The sequence below is a fragment of the Haliotis rubra genome, unplaced genomic scaffold, assembly GCF_003918875.1.
Source record: "Haliotis rubra isolate DU_JTF1 unplaced genomic scaffold, ASM391887v1 Scf88, whole genome shotgun sequence".
In the NCBI taxonomy this organism is placed as follows: Eukaryota; Metazoa; Mollusca; class Gastropoda; order Lepetellida; family Haliotidae; genus Haliotis; species Haliotis rubra.
In genome coordinates, this window is record NW_025767612.1 from 1,600,306 (window position 1) to 1,618,386 (window position 18,081).

At 42.0% G+C, this 18,081-nt stretch overlaps 1 protein-coding gene across 1 annotated transcript; it reads right to left on the reverse strand.

The window, feature by feature from the left end:
* Positions 1-1,295: 1,295 nt before the first annotated feature.
* LOC124263325 (frizzled-9-like) lies at positions 1,296-7,023 on the reverse strand. The gene has a single exon (XM_046697905.1). It carries the CDS (start codon positions 6,725-6,727, stop codon positions 4,964-4,966), a length of 1,764 nt encoding a protein of 587 aa, XP_046553861.1. The 5' UTR covers positions 6,728-7,023; the 3' UTR covers positions 1,296-4,963.
* Between the last annotated feature and the right edge of the window lie 11,058 nt (positions 7,024-18,081).

Genomic DNA, 18,081 nt, shown 5'->3' on the forward strand with positions numbered 1-18,081 from the left:
CATGACAACATTTCAACACGGAAAACCTGTTGGTATCGCGACCCTCAGGCATGACTGTTATTTCACCCGTAGACTTGACACGTGAGGAAACTATGTGAAATGCGTTATATAAGGTTATCTGTCGATGTCACGGGAGTTTTAAAGACACAATCAAAGTGGTCTGTATGTGGAATATTCGTGGATGACTGCAATACACAAGCAATATACTTGATGCTTCGCCTTTAACCTGGAACATATTGAGAACTGAGATCCTTGCCTAACAAGAATGTCGCATTTGAATTGCAAATGTAAATGTAAATGTGTGCCTAGGCGACTCAAAAGAATGACGTTTCGTTCAAGGACTTGACTTAATACTCGTGAGTCTACGTTCTTGCCATATATAACACTGTAGAATGCAAAAGAAACTTGAATGCATTTGAGTGAGTTGGGTTTTACGCCGCTTTTAAATACTCCAGCAATATCACGGCGGGGACACCAGAAATGGGCTTCACGCATTGTACCCATGTTGGGAATCGAACCCGGGCCTTCGGCGTGACTAGCAAACGCTTTAACCACTAGGCTACCCCACCGCCTTTAAATGCATTTGACGCATTGTTAAATCGTATGATCTTCCTGGATGAAGCAAATGGGTTTGTTTTGTTGTGTTTTTAAAACAAATGAATAAAACAAACTTGAATAAGTGATGTTTTTAGATGTGATTTAAAGCCACTGTTAGCGATATTCCAACAATATAATGTCCGGGGCTACAATGGATTTCACATATGTATCCGTGAAGGGAATCGAACCCGGGTTTTCGTTGTATCGAGCGAAACTTAAACCAATATGTTTCTCCATCAATCCTGAGCTTTGGGATGTTTGGTATTTGCAGAGCAAAATGGGAAATGACAAAAAGATCTATTATATTACATTACTGCCAAGAATTATGATTTGGAACTTTTGATCCCGAACCATCCACGGTGTTTGTGACAGATTCTGCAGGAATGGAATGTCTATGCCAGGGATTCCAGATCCGTGAGGCACCCCTCGATATGGTAAGCGAGAGAAATTATTGCAGGAATTCTCAGTTAGAAGTTCCTCGCAGAAGTAATGTCTGGAGCAATTAGTGCATCCTGCGAACAAGATGGCCGCCAAGAGCAGTTCCGCACAGAATGTCATCTGTCTCTCGTTTGCAACTCACGCATGACGAGACTGTCGAGATCACATGACGTACTCTTTGTGTGGTGTCCTCGTGCAAAAGAACCGAAAACACACAGAACTCCGTCATTGTTTGTTTCGTACACAACAACGCGTTCTCATTAGTTTGACAACAAATAATTTATTTAACCTCTGTTGCAAGAACAGAAAAAACGCCTGTGGTTGAATGAACACAAACATGGAGAGTGGCGAGTAATACATACAAATGTGAAGATTTCTTGTGAAGACACGTTGCCGTACTCAGAAATAAAGCTTTAGATCATCTTCATAACCTAAGACATATCAGAAAACATATCCAGCTTTGTGAAAAGGGAGATCTGAAGATTTGTGTAAATGTCAAGTAATGCATCTCGATGTTGGCTGAAAAGAGATTGACTTTTGAGAAACCCCGTGTGATCTTTTAAGTTTTGTCAAGGGACACTCTTCCCGCGCAATGAGTCAGATGTTCCCCCATATAAAGGGAAATCGGCGGCAGCTCGGAGGAGAAAGCATGTTGTGGGGAAAGTGTAGATACTCCTAGGGGAAAGGAAACATGAAAGAAATGTACACATGTGTAAATTGCCCCATCTGTAAATGATCTCGTTCCTTGACGGACCCACTAGCAACAAAGAAGAGCGTCCTTTCTTGCTCTTCATAAACACGTAGCCTTCTACTACGGGGTAACAAATCGCTCTCACCAAACACCACCCTCACCATCCCATAGCAGTCTCCGGTATAATCCGTTTCAATACCTGTTGAAATTAGACCTGATCACATTACAAGACTCATAAAATCTGCACCATGTAGAACAGAGCTGTAGCACGCCTGATCAACCAATTGGGATACAGTGTGGGGGGCACAACCTTAGTCCATCCAGATAACCAACTGGGCCCATTTTGCTCCCTCTTTTTGACATATTAAAGGCTTATGGAAGCCCTAGCCCAGTCCTCTATTAAAACATCCTGGGTTTTACGAGCTGCACTCAAACGACCTCAAACACTTTCTACTCCTCAAATTTAAAATGGGAAAAAGATCTGAGATTCATCAAATATTTTATACGAAATATCATTTTACAATATTCGGTGGATGTTTTCAATACATTTGATAGCTTTCATCATTGAAACGGTTAAGTTTCACCGTATTTTTTAACACTAAATGGTTTCTGTTTCTGAGGATAGTAAAGGCTGGGTATTCTATTGCACTGTTTTATGTACGTTGACGTTCATTTATTGGCTTTGAATTACATTCTTTATATTTCCCGTCGAAACGTTTTTCTGTAAACTTGAAACTGTTAATTATATATGTCTTTGATGTCTTTCAGCCTTCTCAAATTATCGTAGAACATTTTCACACTTTTTCTAATCCACTGCGATTTATTGCAGTACATAAACTCTAACAACTATTCAGAGGAAAATACCGATGACGTTTAAGAGGCATCGTCACCACAAGTATCAGTCCTGCTGTCAACGTAAAATCGATGAGATGGCAAGCCTGTCATTCACTGATCGATCAACGACTGCACAGTGCCCTCGTACCGTAGGTATCATAATGCCCAGCTTAGATCATAAACGTTCCAATCAATGACACGGAGGTCCGTAGATCTGCCTATTTCAAGCATGAGCAAATTTATGTTAGAAACCTTTTATCACGGTGAATTTATGTATAAATGGACCATATTTCTTACGCTTTTGTACTTTTTTCATAATAATTTCGTTCTTTGAGGTAGTATTGGTTGGGATCATTTAACGGTTGAAACAAGATGTGAGAAGCACTTTTACACTGATCCTTTGAAAAATGTTTCAAAGGTATTCATGCAGTTTAGCCCTTTGCGCTAACGCTTATCCAATTTACATTCATCGTATATATATCGATCGAATTTGTTGTAATTCTTCGGCTTAGAGATGCTGCTTAACTCAACACGTATATGTGATACAGTTTGATTAATGTCGGTATCAGTTTCAAATGACATACTTTATTAGGTAATAATTCATATCGGTTTGCCCCGACTGACACCATTCAACTACACAAGCAGTGCCTTAAATTGTTTGTTCATATCAGAACGAGCGACTCTTCCACTCAGAATCAACCAGTGTAAATCACCCGACTGATAAGAACCGTTACGTTGCCCATATACGCCCGGGTTGGTTAGATTTAGTATTTCCGTATACACAATCCCGTGTCAATAGTTGACTCGGATATTGAACACTGAGCTGGTAGCGCCGATTACAAATAGGGCACAAGGGATTTGTCCAAATGTTCATTAATTTCCTGTTCAGGAAACCGTCTTGCTCCTTAAGCAATGTACTGTTCCCGTTTAAAACTATTGCAAACTACAGCCCAAGCGAGTTACGTTCAGTCATGTTCCGTGGCAATGTACTGTTCCCGTTTAAAGCTATTGCAAACTACAGCCCGAGCGAAATACTTTAGCCCGGCTCTAGCATAATGAAACTTGTGGATCCTTACGTGGTTCCAATTAATTTATAAATATTTATACCGGAAACTTATCTCCAATGTTTTTTGACCGAGAGGTTAGATAGTTCAAGTCAGAATAAACAGTTCACGCATTGCATGTCATACGCTTGCGCGTACGCATAGCAAACACTTTGTCATTGAAATTCCTTTGATAAAAACACTACTGATAGCGCGATCGATTATAAATGCTTTTCTTACGTAAGGAAAATACTTTCAAACTACATCAAAGGCGTTCGTGTTTGTACTGCTTTCCCAAATCCATATCATGTATGAAATTAGGGGTTTAGTATTCATCAATAATATTGATAATTGACCCAACAAAGCAGACCTATCACTGCGGCCGTCTCAAGCCCTATGTTCAGATACATTGGAGTTCAAAGCAAATTCTTGTACGGCCAAAGCGGAGACATCGACCGTCAGATGGTTGACACAGGAATTCGTGTTCTCTCCGCAGATAAAACTTGTTTTCTCATCATGATTGATAGACGATTGCCCCGGTTCTAATCAATCTCATATTACGATGAACTTCTACCCAGTACAACCCCCCTTATCTACATTGCTTGTCTAGCGTGCTAACTTGCATTGGCCACAGGTATGGACACTGGTTTGTGTAGCTGATCGCCCCCCGACACATCGTTACAATAGCTAAGCCGACAGATAGGGACTCCGGCACACTGTGTTTGTCAATAGCGGGCCCTCATATTGACTCACTTGGCTGTCTTTGAACGTATCCGTTAACTGAGAGACGGGCGAGGAGCTCTTCTCTATGTGCTCTCATGCTTAGGGATGGGAAGAACTAAGTAAACAGCATTGCTTTCTCTGAGATTTGCCGAATTTTATACCCAAGGGCCTTTAGGCGGGGAAATGTTTCTCTTTAGTGCATCCAGGTGACTTGACGGCCTACCAGACCTGGTGACATTTTCACAAACCTTACAAACCTTGGAAAGGGACTAAGACTTAAATAAGTTAAATTTACCTTTAAGCATCCTGAGAAAAGTAAAAAATTCCATGATAAAAATGTTCCGCTGTCTGCGGTAATGAAAAGGTATAAAAGTGACAAAATTAAACAGAACGTCATACATTGGCAGTCAGTGTATTTCCCATCTTCCTCTTCTTCATCTTGTCCATCAACACCACACAAACTCTCTCTGTCGTCACAAACACAAGCCACGGTCACGTGATATGAAAATGAGATCCGGTGACTATATAACAATGATCATGAGAATTTGGCAAAAAATGCTTTGTAATAATAGTTGCCATTTTGTGAAATCCTCACTCAGTCATACTCTGTGGAAATCAGTTCCTGGCAGTAGAAGAATCACACTCTGGAACCAGCAACTTTTGGCATACACTTTGGTCCATGCTGCTGTTTCATGACTATAACAGGTGCTTGGTGGTAGTTGGCATTGTAGTTTGACTTCCTCCTGGAGAATCTGGCCGAGAAGAACTGTCTCCAAGAAGCAACTGTCTTAGAGCTCCAGATCCACATTCCACTGGTGCTACCCACCACGAGTGACATGAAGATCTTGAGCATGTACACCTCTACTGTGGGTATTGAATGCTCTAGGTGACAGTCCTCCCTCCCATGGCACTGCCGCAGCATTGCAAGTGTCCGCCACCGACTGAAATTCATTCTTTCATAAAACAAACACCCAATAACACAAGTCGCTGGTACAGTATATAAAACAGAAAATATTCCAATTTTGGCCATAAGTTTTTCCAGTTTGCGAATATTTGTGCCTTCGTGTTTGAGATTGTTTCGTATTCGGAACAACGCCACGAATCCTGCAAGTATAAACACCGTGCCTACAATAAGATACACGATAAGCGGGGCCAGGACGAACCCCGTTAGGGCGTCGGTATCCTGATTACCCACATAACACAGACCTGTAAGTTCGTCGCCATCCACCCTCCTCATCGTCAGGATGATGATTGTCTTAATAGCAGGAATGGCCCACGCTGCTAAATGAAAGTAACTACTCAGAGCTTCAATGGCCTCTTGGCCCCATTTGCGTCCAGCCGCGAGGAACCATGTAACCGTGAGGATGACCCACCATATCGAACTGGCCATCCCGAAGAAGTAGAGGATGAGGAAGACGATGATGCACCACGTACTCTCGAGTCCTTCTTGGATGAGGAACTCCCGTCCATCCCGACCCCTGTCACACGAGATAGCTCCAGGACCCGTGATTGCTCGGATCATGTAGGCTACGGAGTATATAGCGTAACACATTGATAAGAATATTATCGGTCTCTCGGGGTACTTGAAGCGGGACGTATCGATGGCGAAGGTCAACACAGTGATGGCTGTTGACAGACAGCATACTGACGCCCATACAATCATCCATATCTCAGCAAAGGCCTTGTCTTCCTCACGGAAATACACGTCGATATCACAGCGCGGGGCACACGAGTTGTTACCTTCAAGTTTCTCCACGTGCACGAACCTTGTTGGACAGATGTCACTGTCCTTATAATGGGGACGTCCGTATTTGGAAGGTTCTGTTGTTGTTTTCCTGAATGACTCGAATATTCGCCTGAGTTCTGGATTGAATGAATCGAAGTTCGGCTCAACAGGTGCTCCGGTCTTAAATTCAGGCTCCTCAGTCACGTTGGGAGCCTCTATACACAAGTTGTCCTTGTTGCTCTTGTCAGGGAGGTTCTCGCACGAGAGCATCTCAGGCCACGGAAAGTTGAAACTTGCTAAGACAGGAGCACATTCCTTCTTAACCTTCTCGCACATGGACCGACAAGCTAGGATGATCATTGTCTCCTCCACCATGTCGGAACACATTGGGGCATACAGGGAACACAAGAAAAACTTCAAAAGTTTGGAGCATCCGATTTGAACAAGTGGTAAAAATTCGTGAACTTGAATAGCCGCGTCCTTCTGATTGCTATGTCCCACCATGTTAGGCATACGAGTGAAGTTGTATCGCATGTCAAGGCACATGGGTATAGAGATAGGTTCACACTTAGCGTTATCGTTCAGTATCCCGTCACGGTAATGAGACATACCCTCAATGCTGGCGACTAAACACGCCAGCAGCACACACACGACCCGTAACTCGGGGTACTCCATCCCGAGGGTAGCCGTGTTCCCTCAATGTCCGAGTCCGTCCGCTGACCACTGCACGGCCGGTGATCACCCCGGCTGAGTCTATGCTTGGAACCCCACACTCGGGCCTCTCGACAACCCACTGATACACCAACACTGTAGAAACTGCGTGTATGTTTGGTTGAAATGAACAACACTTGACATGGGCTCGTCACAATCACTCCGCTTCGTTTATATTGCCCCTTACTGATTCAAAACAATCCTTACGTGGAGAAGCGAGCAGGGTTTTCCTGCCCGAACGCAGACTAGATGTAAATGTTACTCACATTCAACTGTCAGTCGATATATCTGAAACTGTTCACGTATCAGCCACGGACTATTTTCCGCGCGGCACGATTCGCTTAGGCGCGCACATCGGCTACTAAGTGGGCGGGATTAAGTGAGGCGCTGAACACACCGCCGAGCAGTGTATAGCTGTCAATCATACAACTGGACTGGCAAGGCTCTGTGATCTACCACTGGAAGCCACGCCTACTTTGAGAATGAGCCACGTGCTTGCTCTCGCAGTGACATACCATAGCTTCGTGTTTACAAATCCACCAAATCCTGTTTGCTTCCTTTATTTACAAACATACATTTTCGTTTGATAGAGAATTAAGACTAGTATTACCCTGAAAAAGAACGCGATTACACACACAAAAATGTATAAAAAAACAAAGTCGTTAAATGAATGTTTCGATTGCTTGTCCTTGAGTTTTGAAACGGAATATATACATGAACATAAATATTAGAACACAAAATCTGAAACGAAGGATGACGACGTCAATAGAAATCAGCACTTTAAAATGGTTTCGTTCAAAACATATAATCAACCAAAATCTGAACAAGGTGTATCTCGGAAATCAGCTTTTACGTGGTTGTTTCACATACCTACATGCATGAACAATGTATGCGGAAATACTTCTACGTTATGTTACACATACATACATGCATGCATGCATGCGTGCGTACGTGCGTGCGTGCATGCATACATACATACATACATACATACATACATACATACATACATACATACATACATACATACATACATACATACATACATACATACATACATACATACATACATACATACATACATTGTACATTCATTCATTAGATTTCTATTCATTAACCCTACAGATGTGCATACCTAGGCAAGCCTGGTAAATCATACCTAACAACAATCACACTTCTAACTACTTGACGGAGTTTGAAGTTTAGAAAACCGAAAAAAATATTTTCAGAATTTAAATCTAATTTAATTCTTCACAGAAAACAAAATAATCGTGAGGTATCTGTTCGTAAAACAGTAATGATTATGACACCCATGGGACCAATTACCTCTGAGTATATATGCCCCTGTTAAGTGACGTAAGACTGCCTTCCTGTGACCCCCAGCAGGTTGTGTTGGGAGGGGGGAGTCCGTCCCACCGATGGGTTGTCCAGGTGTAGTAACGTCCACCCTGCCGTTGTCTGCGCTACGTACATCGGATGACACTTTTATGACCGCAACACGCATGATAAACCTTGGCAAGCACGTTACATTGCCGGGGGTGATCTGGAGACCAGATGCAGTAAACTGCTAAATATTACCTTTAAACGATTAACTCAAATTTTGACATTTTTGCGATATTTAAAAGCATAATGTTCAGCACAATTCACCCATACAGATGAAAAATGACCCCATACTGCATCAAAGTACAGAAAAAGCATTTTGGCAATTACCTTTTTACGTTACCAGTAAGATAATTCCCATGACATAACACAAGGCTGATTTTGCTGATAAGGGCTGTGAAAATCATAAAATTATTTAAAAAATTAAATTTCTTTGTATATTCCTGTCCTGTGAAGCAGTTAAACGAGTGAAGTATAAATATTTCAGTAAATTATTACGTGTTGAAAAAAACACAGAAGAATAGCTTTACGAAAGCAGTTACCTTCAAAGAGCACACCGTGTATAAGCGAGAGGCCCGGCCAACAATGTGCTAACTCTTACATGACATTATGCTGCTTATAATTAAAATATAATAGAGGACCAATTTGCAAAGATCTGTTGAAGGAAGGGATTCGTTGACAACAATAGAACGAAAAACACTCAAACGGTTGTAGACTCTCGCTTAATGCCTGTCTTTTCATTGAGATATTTTTTTTATTTTTACGTTATTACAAACCGTGTGTTTGTCGACTTCCCTTTTCAATTATTTCAAAGTTTAGGAAGTTTATTCATGTTAAACTTTTAGTCTGTGAACATTATATTTTTGCGTATAAATAATTGACAGGTTCGTCAGGTATATGGGGTAGGGCTGCGCAATATAACCGGTTTACCGGTATTTACCGGTTCAGACATGAAAACGATACGTATTGCGATACGCTGATCGAAAACCGGTATTTTGACTTGCATTCGGAAAACGTCGTAACACTGGGAAATCTTCGGATATTTCCTTTTTTCATTTGTGCCAAATATTATTCACATTTTTATTTTATCATGATTAAAATTTGTTATTAAAGCTTAATCAAGCATAGTGATTTTGTTGTGTTTTTGCTCTATAAATCAGGCAGTAACTCGATTATAAGTAGTTTTTTGTGTAAAAATACTTCCTGCAATATATTGCAATACATATCGCAATACATGCTTTCGCATCGCAATATATCGCAATATGAATATTCTCTGCAATACCCACCCCTAATATGGGGTCTTTCTCAGAAGTGTAACAGCTAGTTTAGGCTGTATGGGAACACGTTTAGCCCAGCTGACAAAAAACGGATCTACTGGTGGTAGGTTCGAATCCAATATTCAACCATATTATGAATCTGTCAGTACTCATAGCTGTGCCATACTGATAACAATCTTAACAGCCTATGCTTTTTGTTTTGGGGCAGAAAAATAAAACTCACTCACTCACTCACTCACTCACTCACTCACTCGCTCACTCCCTCCTCGCTCGCTCGCTCATATATAAAATTCCTGTACACAAAGAACCTTGCTTGTATTATTGTCTGGGTGGTTAGAAGACAAACCAAAACAGTGTCATAATGCAGGCAAACAATACACTGATATTATTCGCGAACCCTCTCATATCAGTTAAACAGCAAAATATCCAGCCAAAACTTTACGAACGTTATCGACAAGTTTCCAGGATGATATGAATGCAACAAACATAGCTCTAAACATAGCTCTAAACATAGCTCTAAACATAGTTCTAAACATAGTTCTAAACATAGCTCTAAACATAGCTCTAAACATAGCTCTAAACATTGTTCTAAACATAGCTCTAAACTTAGCTCTATAGTTCTAAACATAGCTCTAAACATAGTTCTAAACATAGCTCTAAACATAGCTCTAAACATAGTTCTAAACATAGCTCTAAACATAGCTCTAAACAGAGCTCTAATCATAGTTCTAAGCATAGCTCTAAACATACATGTAGCTCTAAACATAGTTCTAAACACTGCCAATGAACCCACCCCATTTCTCATTTCCTCATGTCTCAGTTGATATAGGCAGTTTTCATCTTCAGTATTGTTGTGTTGGTGGTTTAACTTAAACACCGCATTATTTTGTGTTGTTATATTTCATGATGCTTTATTTGATTTTTCTAATTGGTTAGTATAATGCCACCGACTTGGTTTGGTTGTGTGTGCATTCTTATGATTTGCCAAAGAAATTTCACTTATACAGTACTTCCATAAAGCAGAAAGTTTGTATTTAACATCGACATTAACAATAATGAGGTTGTCACCCCTGTAAGGAATAAAACACACTTATTTCAATCAAAACATTTGAATCTCACGCAGTCGTTTAACATTTAAGTCGTCTTGGTTATTTTTCATGTGCAATGTACAAACCGTCGTTTAATCAGCGAATTGAAAACACGACTAGAACAACATAGAGCCACGGGTGTTTTTGTCAGTTATCCAAACATTTGGTAAAAACACATTTTCTCGATTATAAAATCCGTGTTCCTTAAGAGTGTTAGACAATGATGAGATGGGGCAGGTGTGATGTTATTATTCTATATCCAGCACGAGGCAGGTATATAATATCATTGTCCCACTGTTTACATTTCAAGAACAAAACACAATTCAAGTATCGAGGAAGTAATTTTTAACACAAATGTTATCAATGGGGGAACTTCGATGATGCTTTTAGACATTACCAAGTACGCTTCGGGTCTTTCCAGCATAATTACCTTGCCACATTCGCTATGGAAACCCGTAGTAACAAATGCTGCCGGCGGTACCTATTCACAGGTAATGCGTCGAGTGAATAGCCGCGACCAGTCTGAGCGCCACTCTCAGTCTGTCCATCCATTGAAGCTGGTGATGGTATCAACGCACGTTTGCCTCGTAGGTAATTTATGACACACGGGCAATCATAAATCTGAAGCCAGGCGATTTAAAAGCAAATATTCACAACACAGGTTTTGAATAGGCTATAGAAGTGTCGGCGTGAGCGCTGAAGGCGACTTTCTTCGCCTTGGATGGGCATAACAGCTGGAAGGATAGGCCCTGATGTACACATTGTGGATTCACTAATTTTGAACGAAGGTGTCCTAACACCCATACAGAGCCATTTTTCACGATGGTACCTCTCAAGACTGTTCCTGACATAAGTGACTGTACTAAACTCACGGGCAAAAGAAAGTGCACACTTGAAATTTCACACTCCAATCTGATGATTACTGCATAGTGTGAAATTGCGATCCCAATGTTCCTTCAGATGTGGAGCGTAAGCATCTGTTGATATGATATTTATCGCCAGTGATACCCGTATCAAAAACATCATCATCGACTATCGATTTCTTGTTGGCTTCAGGCACGCTGACTTTATTTGACACATAGCATCGGTTCCCAATTGCGTAGATCGATGCTCATGCTGTTGATCACTGGATTGTCTGGTCCAGACTCGATTGTTTACAGACCGCCACCATATAGCTGGGATATTGCTGAGTGCGGCGTAAAACTAAACTCACTCACTCACTTATTGACTTCATTCTTAACCACCATCAAACGTAACTGTATACTTTCTTTTTCCGTTAAGTATATATGTGATCTGAACTTTTTCAACCTATTTAACTCTCTTTTCTTCGTAGATGAGGCGGGGAGATGAAAGGGGTTAATGGTGTTTATGATACTGCACACGTGCGTGCTAGGGTGAGTGAGTGAGTGTGCACAATGTCGAAGTATAACAGGACGCCCCGCCGACCGGACAGACAAGGTAACATCAAGACCATCTTCTGACGTAGTCACGGATCGAGCCACCCTGCATCTCCGATAGATGCTCAAATCACTGGACGACGGAGGCCGTTCTCCTGTTTGTAACAGCGATGTGTAGGATTATCACCACTCTATGTTTAAACAGGAGCCTAACTCACGAAATATTTGCATATGTTGCAGATGTCCAGCGTGTATGTTACGCACTTGGTGATACATTACTATATTATAAGCTGTAAAATGATACGCAGAAAAAGCATTGCGTATACATTTATACCATATGCATATTCATATTCATATGCATACCTTAAATATGTTGGATTTATTTCCAGATAATATATCCAGCTTTGATAGTAAAGGATGAAATCAATATTACTCTATAACTGAAATATTATTACTTCATAGCTTGTCCAAAAGAAACCCTAAAGAAAATAGCAGGGAGTTTGGGTAAAACAGAGTCATGTAGGAGCTCAAAATATGATATAAATAATACCCATTTGCTGCCAATGTCCTGCGCAACTAACGGGATCTGGCATGTCACAGTGTCAGAATTACGCTGATCGGTGCTCATGATGTCAATCACTGGACTGCGTGACCTAGACTCGATTATGCCAGACCTCCGTCATACAACTGGAATATTGCTGTAAATATAGCATTACAACAAAAGTTCAGTACCATGATGCGGAATGGATGCATATAAGTTCATTAAAACCAATCCAATCGATACAAACATGCAAGTAGCTAACTACACCACGGATTAGAAATATACAAAGAGAAAAATCCATTGTGTAATTAAATGTCACATGTCAGTCCACCTATATCAGCTCGCTATAATGTTAGTACCATGTAACATTAATTTAGCTCATAAAGGAAACCCCCAACCCAATCCACCCCCAACCCCTCCCAAGCCCCATGTAAGTAAGTAGTCTGTCTCACAGTCTCAGACCCGCACCATTTTCCTTCCTCTCAGCACCCCCACCCCCCCCCCCTCGATCCGCCTGTGTCTGTAATGCTAAAGCCGTACATGTAGCAAGTCTAGATTTTCTCAGGGTTAGGTTCTGAATCTCAAATCTCTTCCTTTTCAATTTAAAAAGGGATAATTTGTTTCCATCACAATTATACATATTCAGAGACTAAGCGTTATTCTAATAAGGTAGGTCAGAGGACGTGCGATTGGTGCCACTACCTACAGTGCCTGCCAACAGTTCCCAGGAATACATGTTACATGTGGTAAACCGGGCCATGTAGTGGTGAACCTCGTTAAAAGCCACGATTATTCCATCTTTAATGGTGCATACTTCCCTCGCTCCCCCGAACAAGCAGCTAATGTACTTTTACACGGACCAACGCTCTCCATGTTTGTATCTCGTTCTCTCCTCGCTGCCGCCATATTTAGTCACACCACGTAGTGTTAAAGCCGGTGCCTTTGAAGTGGCTATTAAACGCAAAGCCGTCACCAAACGCACACATTTAACAGTAAACACGAAATACATTACAGTCACAAAGGTGACCTAGATCCCCGCTCGCATTATTCACAGTTAACCGCTCTATTATATGTATAATTTACTCACGTAATAAATAAATTGGAATTAACCTCTGACCCGGATGAAGTCACACTTGTCGTTTAGTTGTTATTCAACTTACGTTGTCACTGTAGAAAATTAGAATTCCTTATTATTCTTTTGACAGTGGGCCCGAGCCTTGAACTTTGTTGTAAAAATGGTAATATCGTTTTATCTGCGACTGCCAATAAATATTTGTCGCAGTATGGTAAACACTTGAGTAAGCAGGAATCCGACAGTGAAATATGTTCCCTAGTCACCTCTTAGTCATCTGTTTTCAGCAGGTGTTTGCTGGGCAGGGGCTTTGTTCCACAAAGGGATCTTAGCGTTAAGACCGCCGTAAATCCGACATTTTAACATAGACCTATGATAGTTGTGAAGCTAAGAACGCTTTGTGGAACAGTGCCCCGATTTTAATTGAGTGAGTGAGTGAGTGAGTGAGTGAGTGAGTTGGGTTTTACGCAGCTTTTAGCAATATTCTGGGGACACTAGAAATGGTCTTCACACATTGTACCCATGTGGGGAATCGAACCCGGGTCTTTGGCGTGACGAGCAAACGCTTTAACCACTGGGCTATCCACTGCCCCTTAACCTGAGGGTTAAGGGGCATTTTAGACGTCAAGTGGACCAGCAGTGCGCTTTATTAAGTGAAGGCACTGGAGATGTAGAAAAAGCAACTCATAATCAGTCAACACTCGGTCATCGTTCAATGTTGAACCCACTTATATAAAAATGTAAAAGCATATTTTGAGTGAGTGAGTATGACTTTACGCCGCTTTTAGCAATATTCGACCACTCTACCCCACCGTCCAATAAAATCGAGGAAGGAAAAGTGGAAATGACAACATAGCGATTCTTTCGGATAATACAACTACAACGTTCCATCCGCAGTTCAAGCAAATTGGACTGCCGATACAACAAAAATTTGTCTAATTGGAATCCAGAATCTGGAATCTGGAACCAACGAAGTACATCCTCTTAAACGATTCAGTTGACGGAGTTTTCAGTTGCAGGTTTTACCACGTTACGATCAAGAACCAATGAATGTCGCATCAGTGCCACCCAGTCTGTCTCAAGGAACATGAGTAGATTAGCAAGCCTAAAATTGAAAAATTTATGAAGCATTTTATGACAAGCAATCGGCCATATCCATAAAAAAGACCTTTATATCCGGACTGCTACCACGAGGCGGTTGACTGACGCTTACGTGAGGCGCATGCGCAATAAAAGTTTTGTGGTGATGTCCGGTAGGTGGCGGTGTCTCGCGGAGACTGCGGTGGGGCTACAGCTCGCGCCATTGTTCCAGCTGCTCTGTTTACGGGAGGTTTTAACTGACCTGGTCATAAATGTCAGTCATTATTCTGACCACAACATGGACACTCAAGAAGTCAACACCAGGGCATGCTGCCTTAAATAACAATAGATTTATGGCTTGTATTGTCTGCAGTAAGACGCTGTAGGGTAATGATGATTCCTATGACACTCTTACATCGGCAGCTCTCCTCGTATAATTCTAATGAAATCATTCTCCACGACGTCCCGCCTCGTCAAATTACCAGTCGATGAAACTTGCTTTCTGCTGGTATGAATGTGTGTGTCTATTTCCCACTCTATGCGTATCCTCACTCCGTACGTTCCCTGTTGAGTCCGAATCCCGACACTTCATCTTTCTGAAATGATCGATAATCAGGAATATCGTCGACAGGAAAAATTATTCATAAATTATCGATATGAAGACTGTGTACGTCCGTACCTGAACCGAGGTTGTCCGTTTGGAATCCATGAACCCATGTTGCCTGTTTCTCAACCCATCTTGCCTGTTTCTGAACCCGGTGTTGTCGATTTCTAAAACAATGTTACCCGTTTCTGAAGCCATGTTGCCCGTTTCTGAACCCATGTTGCCTGTTTCTGAACCCATGTTGCCTGTTTCTGAACCCATGTTGCCTGTTTCTAAAACCACGTTGCCCCTTTCTGAAGCCATGTTGCCTGTTTCTGAACCCATGTTGCCTGTTTCTAAAACCATGTTGCCCCTTTCTGAAGCCATGTTGCCTGTTTCTGAACCGGCGTTGTCTGTTTCTGAACCCATGTTGCCTGTTTCTGAACCGGTGTTGTCTGTTTCTAAACCCATGTTGCCTGTTTCGTAACCCATGTTGCCTGTTTCTGAACCGATGTTGCCTGTTTCTGAACCCATGTTGCCTGTTTCTAAACCCATGTTGCCTGTTTCTGAACCCATGTTGCCTGTTTCTGAACCCATGTTGCCTGTTTCTGAACCCATGTTGCCTGTTTCTGAACCGGTGTTGTCTGTTTCTAAACCCATGTTGCCTGTTTGGTAACCCATGTTGCCTGTTTCTGAACCGGTGTTGTCTGTTTCTAAACCCATGTTGCCTGTTTCTAAAACCATGTTGCCCCTTTCTGAAGCCATGTTGCCTGTTTCTGAACCGGCGTTGTCTGTTTCTGAACCCATGTTGCCTGTTTCTGAACCGGTGTTGTCTGTTTCTAAACCCATGTTGCCTGTTTGGTAACCCATGTTGCCTGTTTCTGAACCGGTGTTGCCTGTTTCTGAACCCATGTTGCCTGTTTCTGAATCCGGTGTTGTCTGTTTCTAAACCCATGCTGCCTGTTTCTGAACCCATGTTGCCTGTTTCTAAACCCATGTTGCCTGTTTCTGAACCCATGTTGCCTGTTTCTAAACCCATGTTGCCTGTTTCTGAACCCATGTTGCCTGTTTCTAAACCCATGTTGCCTGTTTCTCAACCCATGTTGCCTGTTTCTAAACCCATGTTGCTGAATCCTTTTTCTTTAGCCTCTGTTTCTAAACCCGTTGCCTGTTTCTGAACCCTTTTGCCTGTTTCTATGTTGCCTGTTTCTGAACCCATGTTGCCTGTTTCTAAACCCATGTTGCCTGTTTCTGGACAGATGTTGCCTGTTTCTAAACCCATGTTGCCTGTTTCTGAACCCATGTTGCCTGTTTCTGGACAGATGTTGCCTGTTTCTAAACCCATGTTGCCTGTTTCTGAACCCATGTTGCCTGCTTCTGGACAAATGTTGCCTGTTTCTTAGCCAGTGTTGCCTGTTTCTGAACCCATGTTGCCTGTTTCGTAACCCATGTTGCCCGTTTCTGAACCAGTGTTCCCGTGTGTTCCCTGTTGAGTCCGAATCCCGACACTGAAATGATCGTTATCGGGATTATCGTCGACAGGAACAAATATTAATGATTATAGATATGAAAATTGTGTACGTGTGTTTCTGAAGCGAGGTTTTTTGTTTAGAATCCATGCACGTCAACAACCCGTGTTGCCTGTTTCTGAACCCTTTTTGCCTGTTTTTTAGCCAGTGTTGCCTGTTTCTAAACCCTTTTTGCCTGTTTCTGAACCCATGTTGCCTGTTTGTTTCTGAACCCATGTTGCCTGTTTCTTAGCCAGTGTTGCCTGTTTCTAAACCCATGTTGCCTGTTTATTTCTGAATCCTTTTTGCCTGTTTCTCAGCCAGTGTTGCCTGTTTCTGGGCTCACGTTGCCCCTTTTTGAACCTATGTTGCCTGTTTTTGAACCCATGTTGCCTGTTTGTGAAACCATGTTGCCTGTTTCTGAACCCATGTTGCCTGTTTCTGAACCCATGTTGCCTGTTTCTGAACCCATGTTGTCTGTTTCTGAACCCATGTTGCCTGTTTCTGAACCCATGTTGCCCGTTTCTAAACCCATGTTGCCTGTTTCTGAACCCATGTTGCCTGTTTCTGAACCCATGTTGCCTGTTTCTGAACCCATGTTGCCTGTTTCTGAACCCATGTTGCCTGTTTCTGAACCCATGTTGCCTGTTTCTGTTTCCTAACCCATGTTGCCTGTTTCTGAACCCATGTTGCCTGTTTCTCAACCCATGTTGCCTGTTTCTCAACCCATGTTGCCTGTTTCTAAACCCATGTTGCCTGTTTCTGGACAGATGTTGCCTGTTTCTAAACCCATGTTGCCTGTTTCTCAACCCATGTTGCCTGTTTCTGAACCCATGTTGCCTGTTTCTCAACCCATGTTGCCTGTTTCTGAACCCATGTTGCCTGTTTCTAAACCAATGTTGCCTGTTTCTAAACCCATGTTGCCTGTTTCTAAAACCATGTTGCCTGTTTCTAAACCCATGTTGCCTGTTTCTAAACCCATGTTGCCTGTTTCTAAACCCATGTTGCCTGTTTCTGAACCCATGTTGCCTGTTTCTGAACCCATGTTGCCTGTTTCTGAACCCATGTTGCCTGTTTCTGAACCCATGTTGCCTGTTTCTGAACCCATGTTGCCTGTTTCTGGACCGATGTTGCCTGTTTCTCAACCGGTGTTGCCTGTTTCTGAACCCATGTTGCCTGTGCCTGAAACTCTACTTGTGTTATCCTCCCTTGCATGTCTGATCATGATTCAGTTGTTCAATTTTTCTGAGTACACATTCTGTTTGTCAGCTTATGTATGTCAGTGTCTCTCTTGATCTGTTTCTTGAGACGAGTCTTTGGCCCTCACCGTGATAATGTCGGAATCGGCATAAGACCATTCTCAGTCACTCACTGAGAGATTTATAATGACATGTA

Excerpts from the sequence above, each read along its gene's own strand:
- LOC124263325 (XM_046697905.1), bottom strand. The coding sequence starts at position 6,727 with ATGGAGTACCCCGAGTTACGGGTCGTGTGTGTGCTGCTGGCGTGTTTA.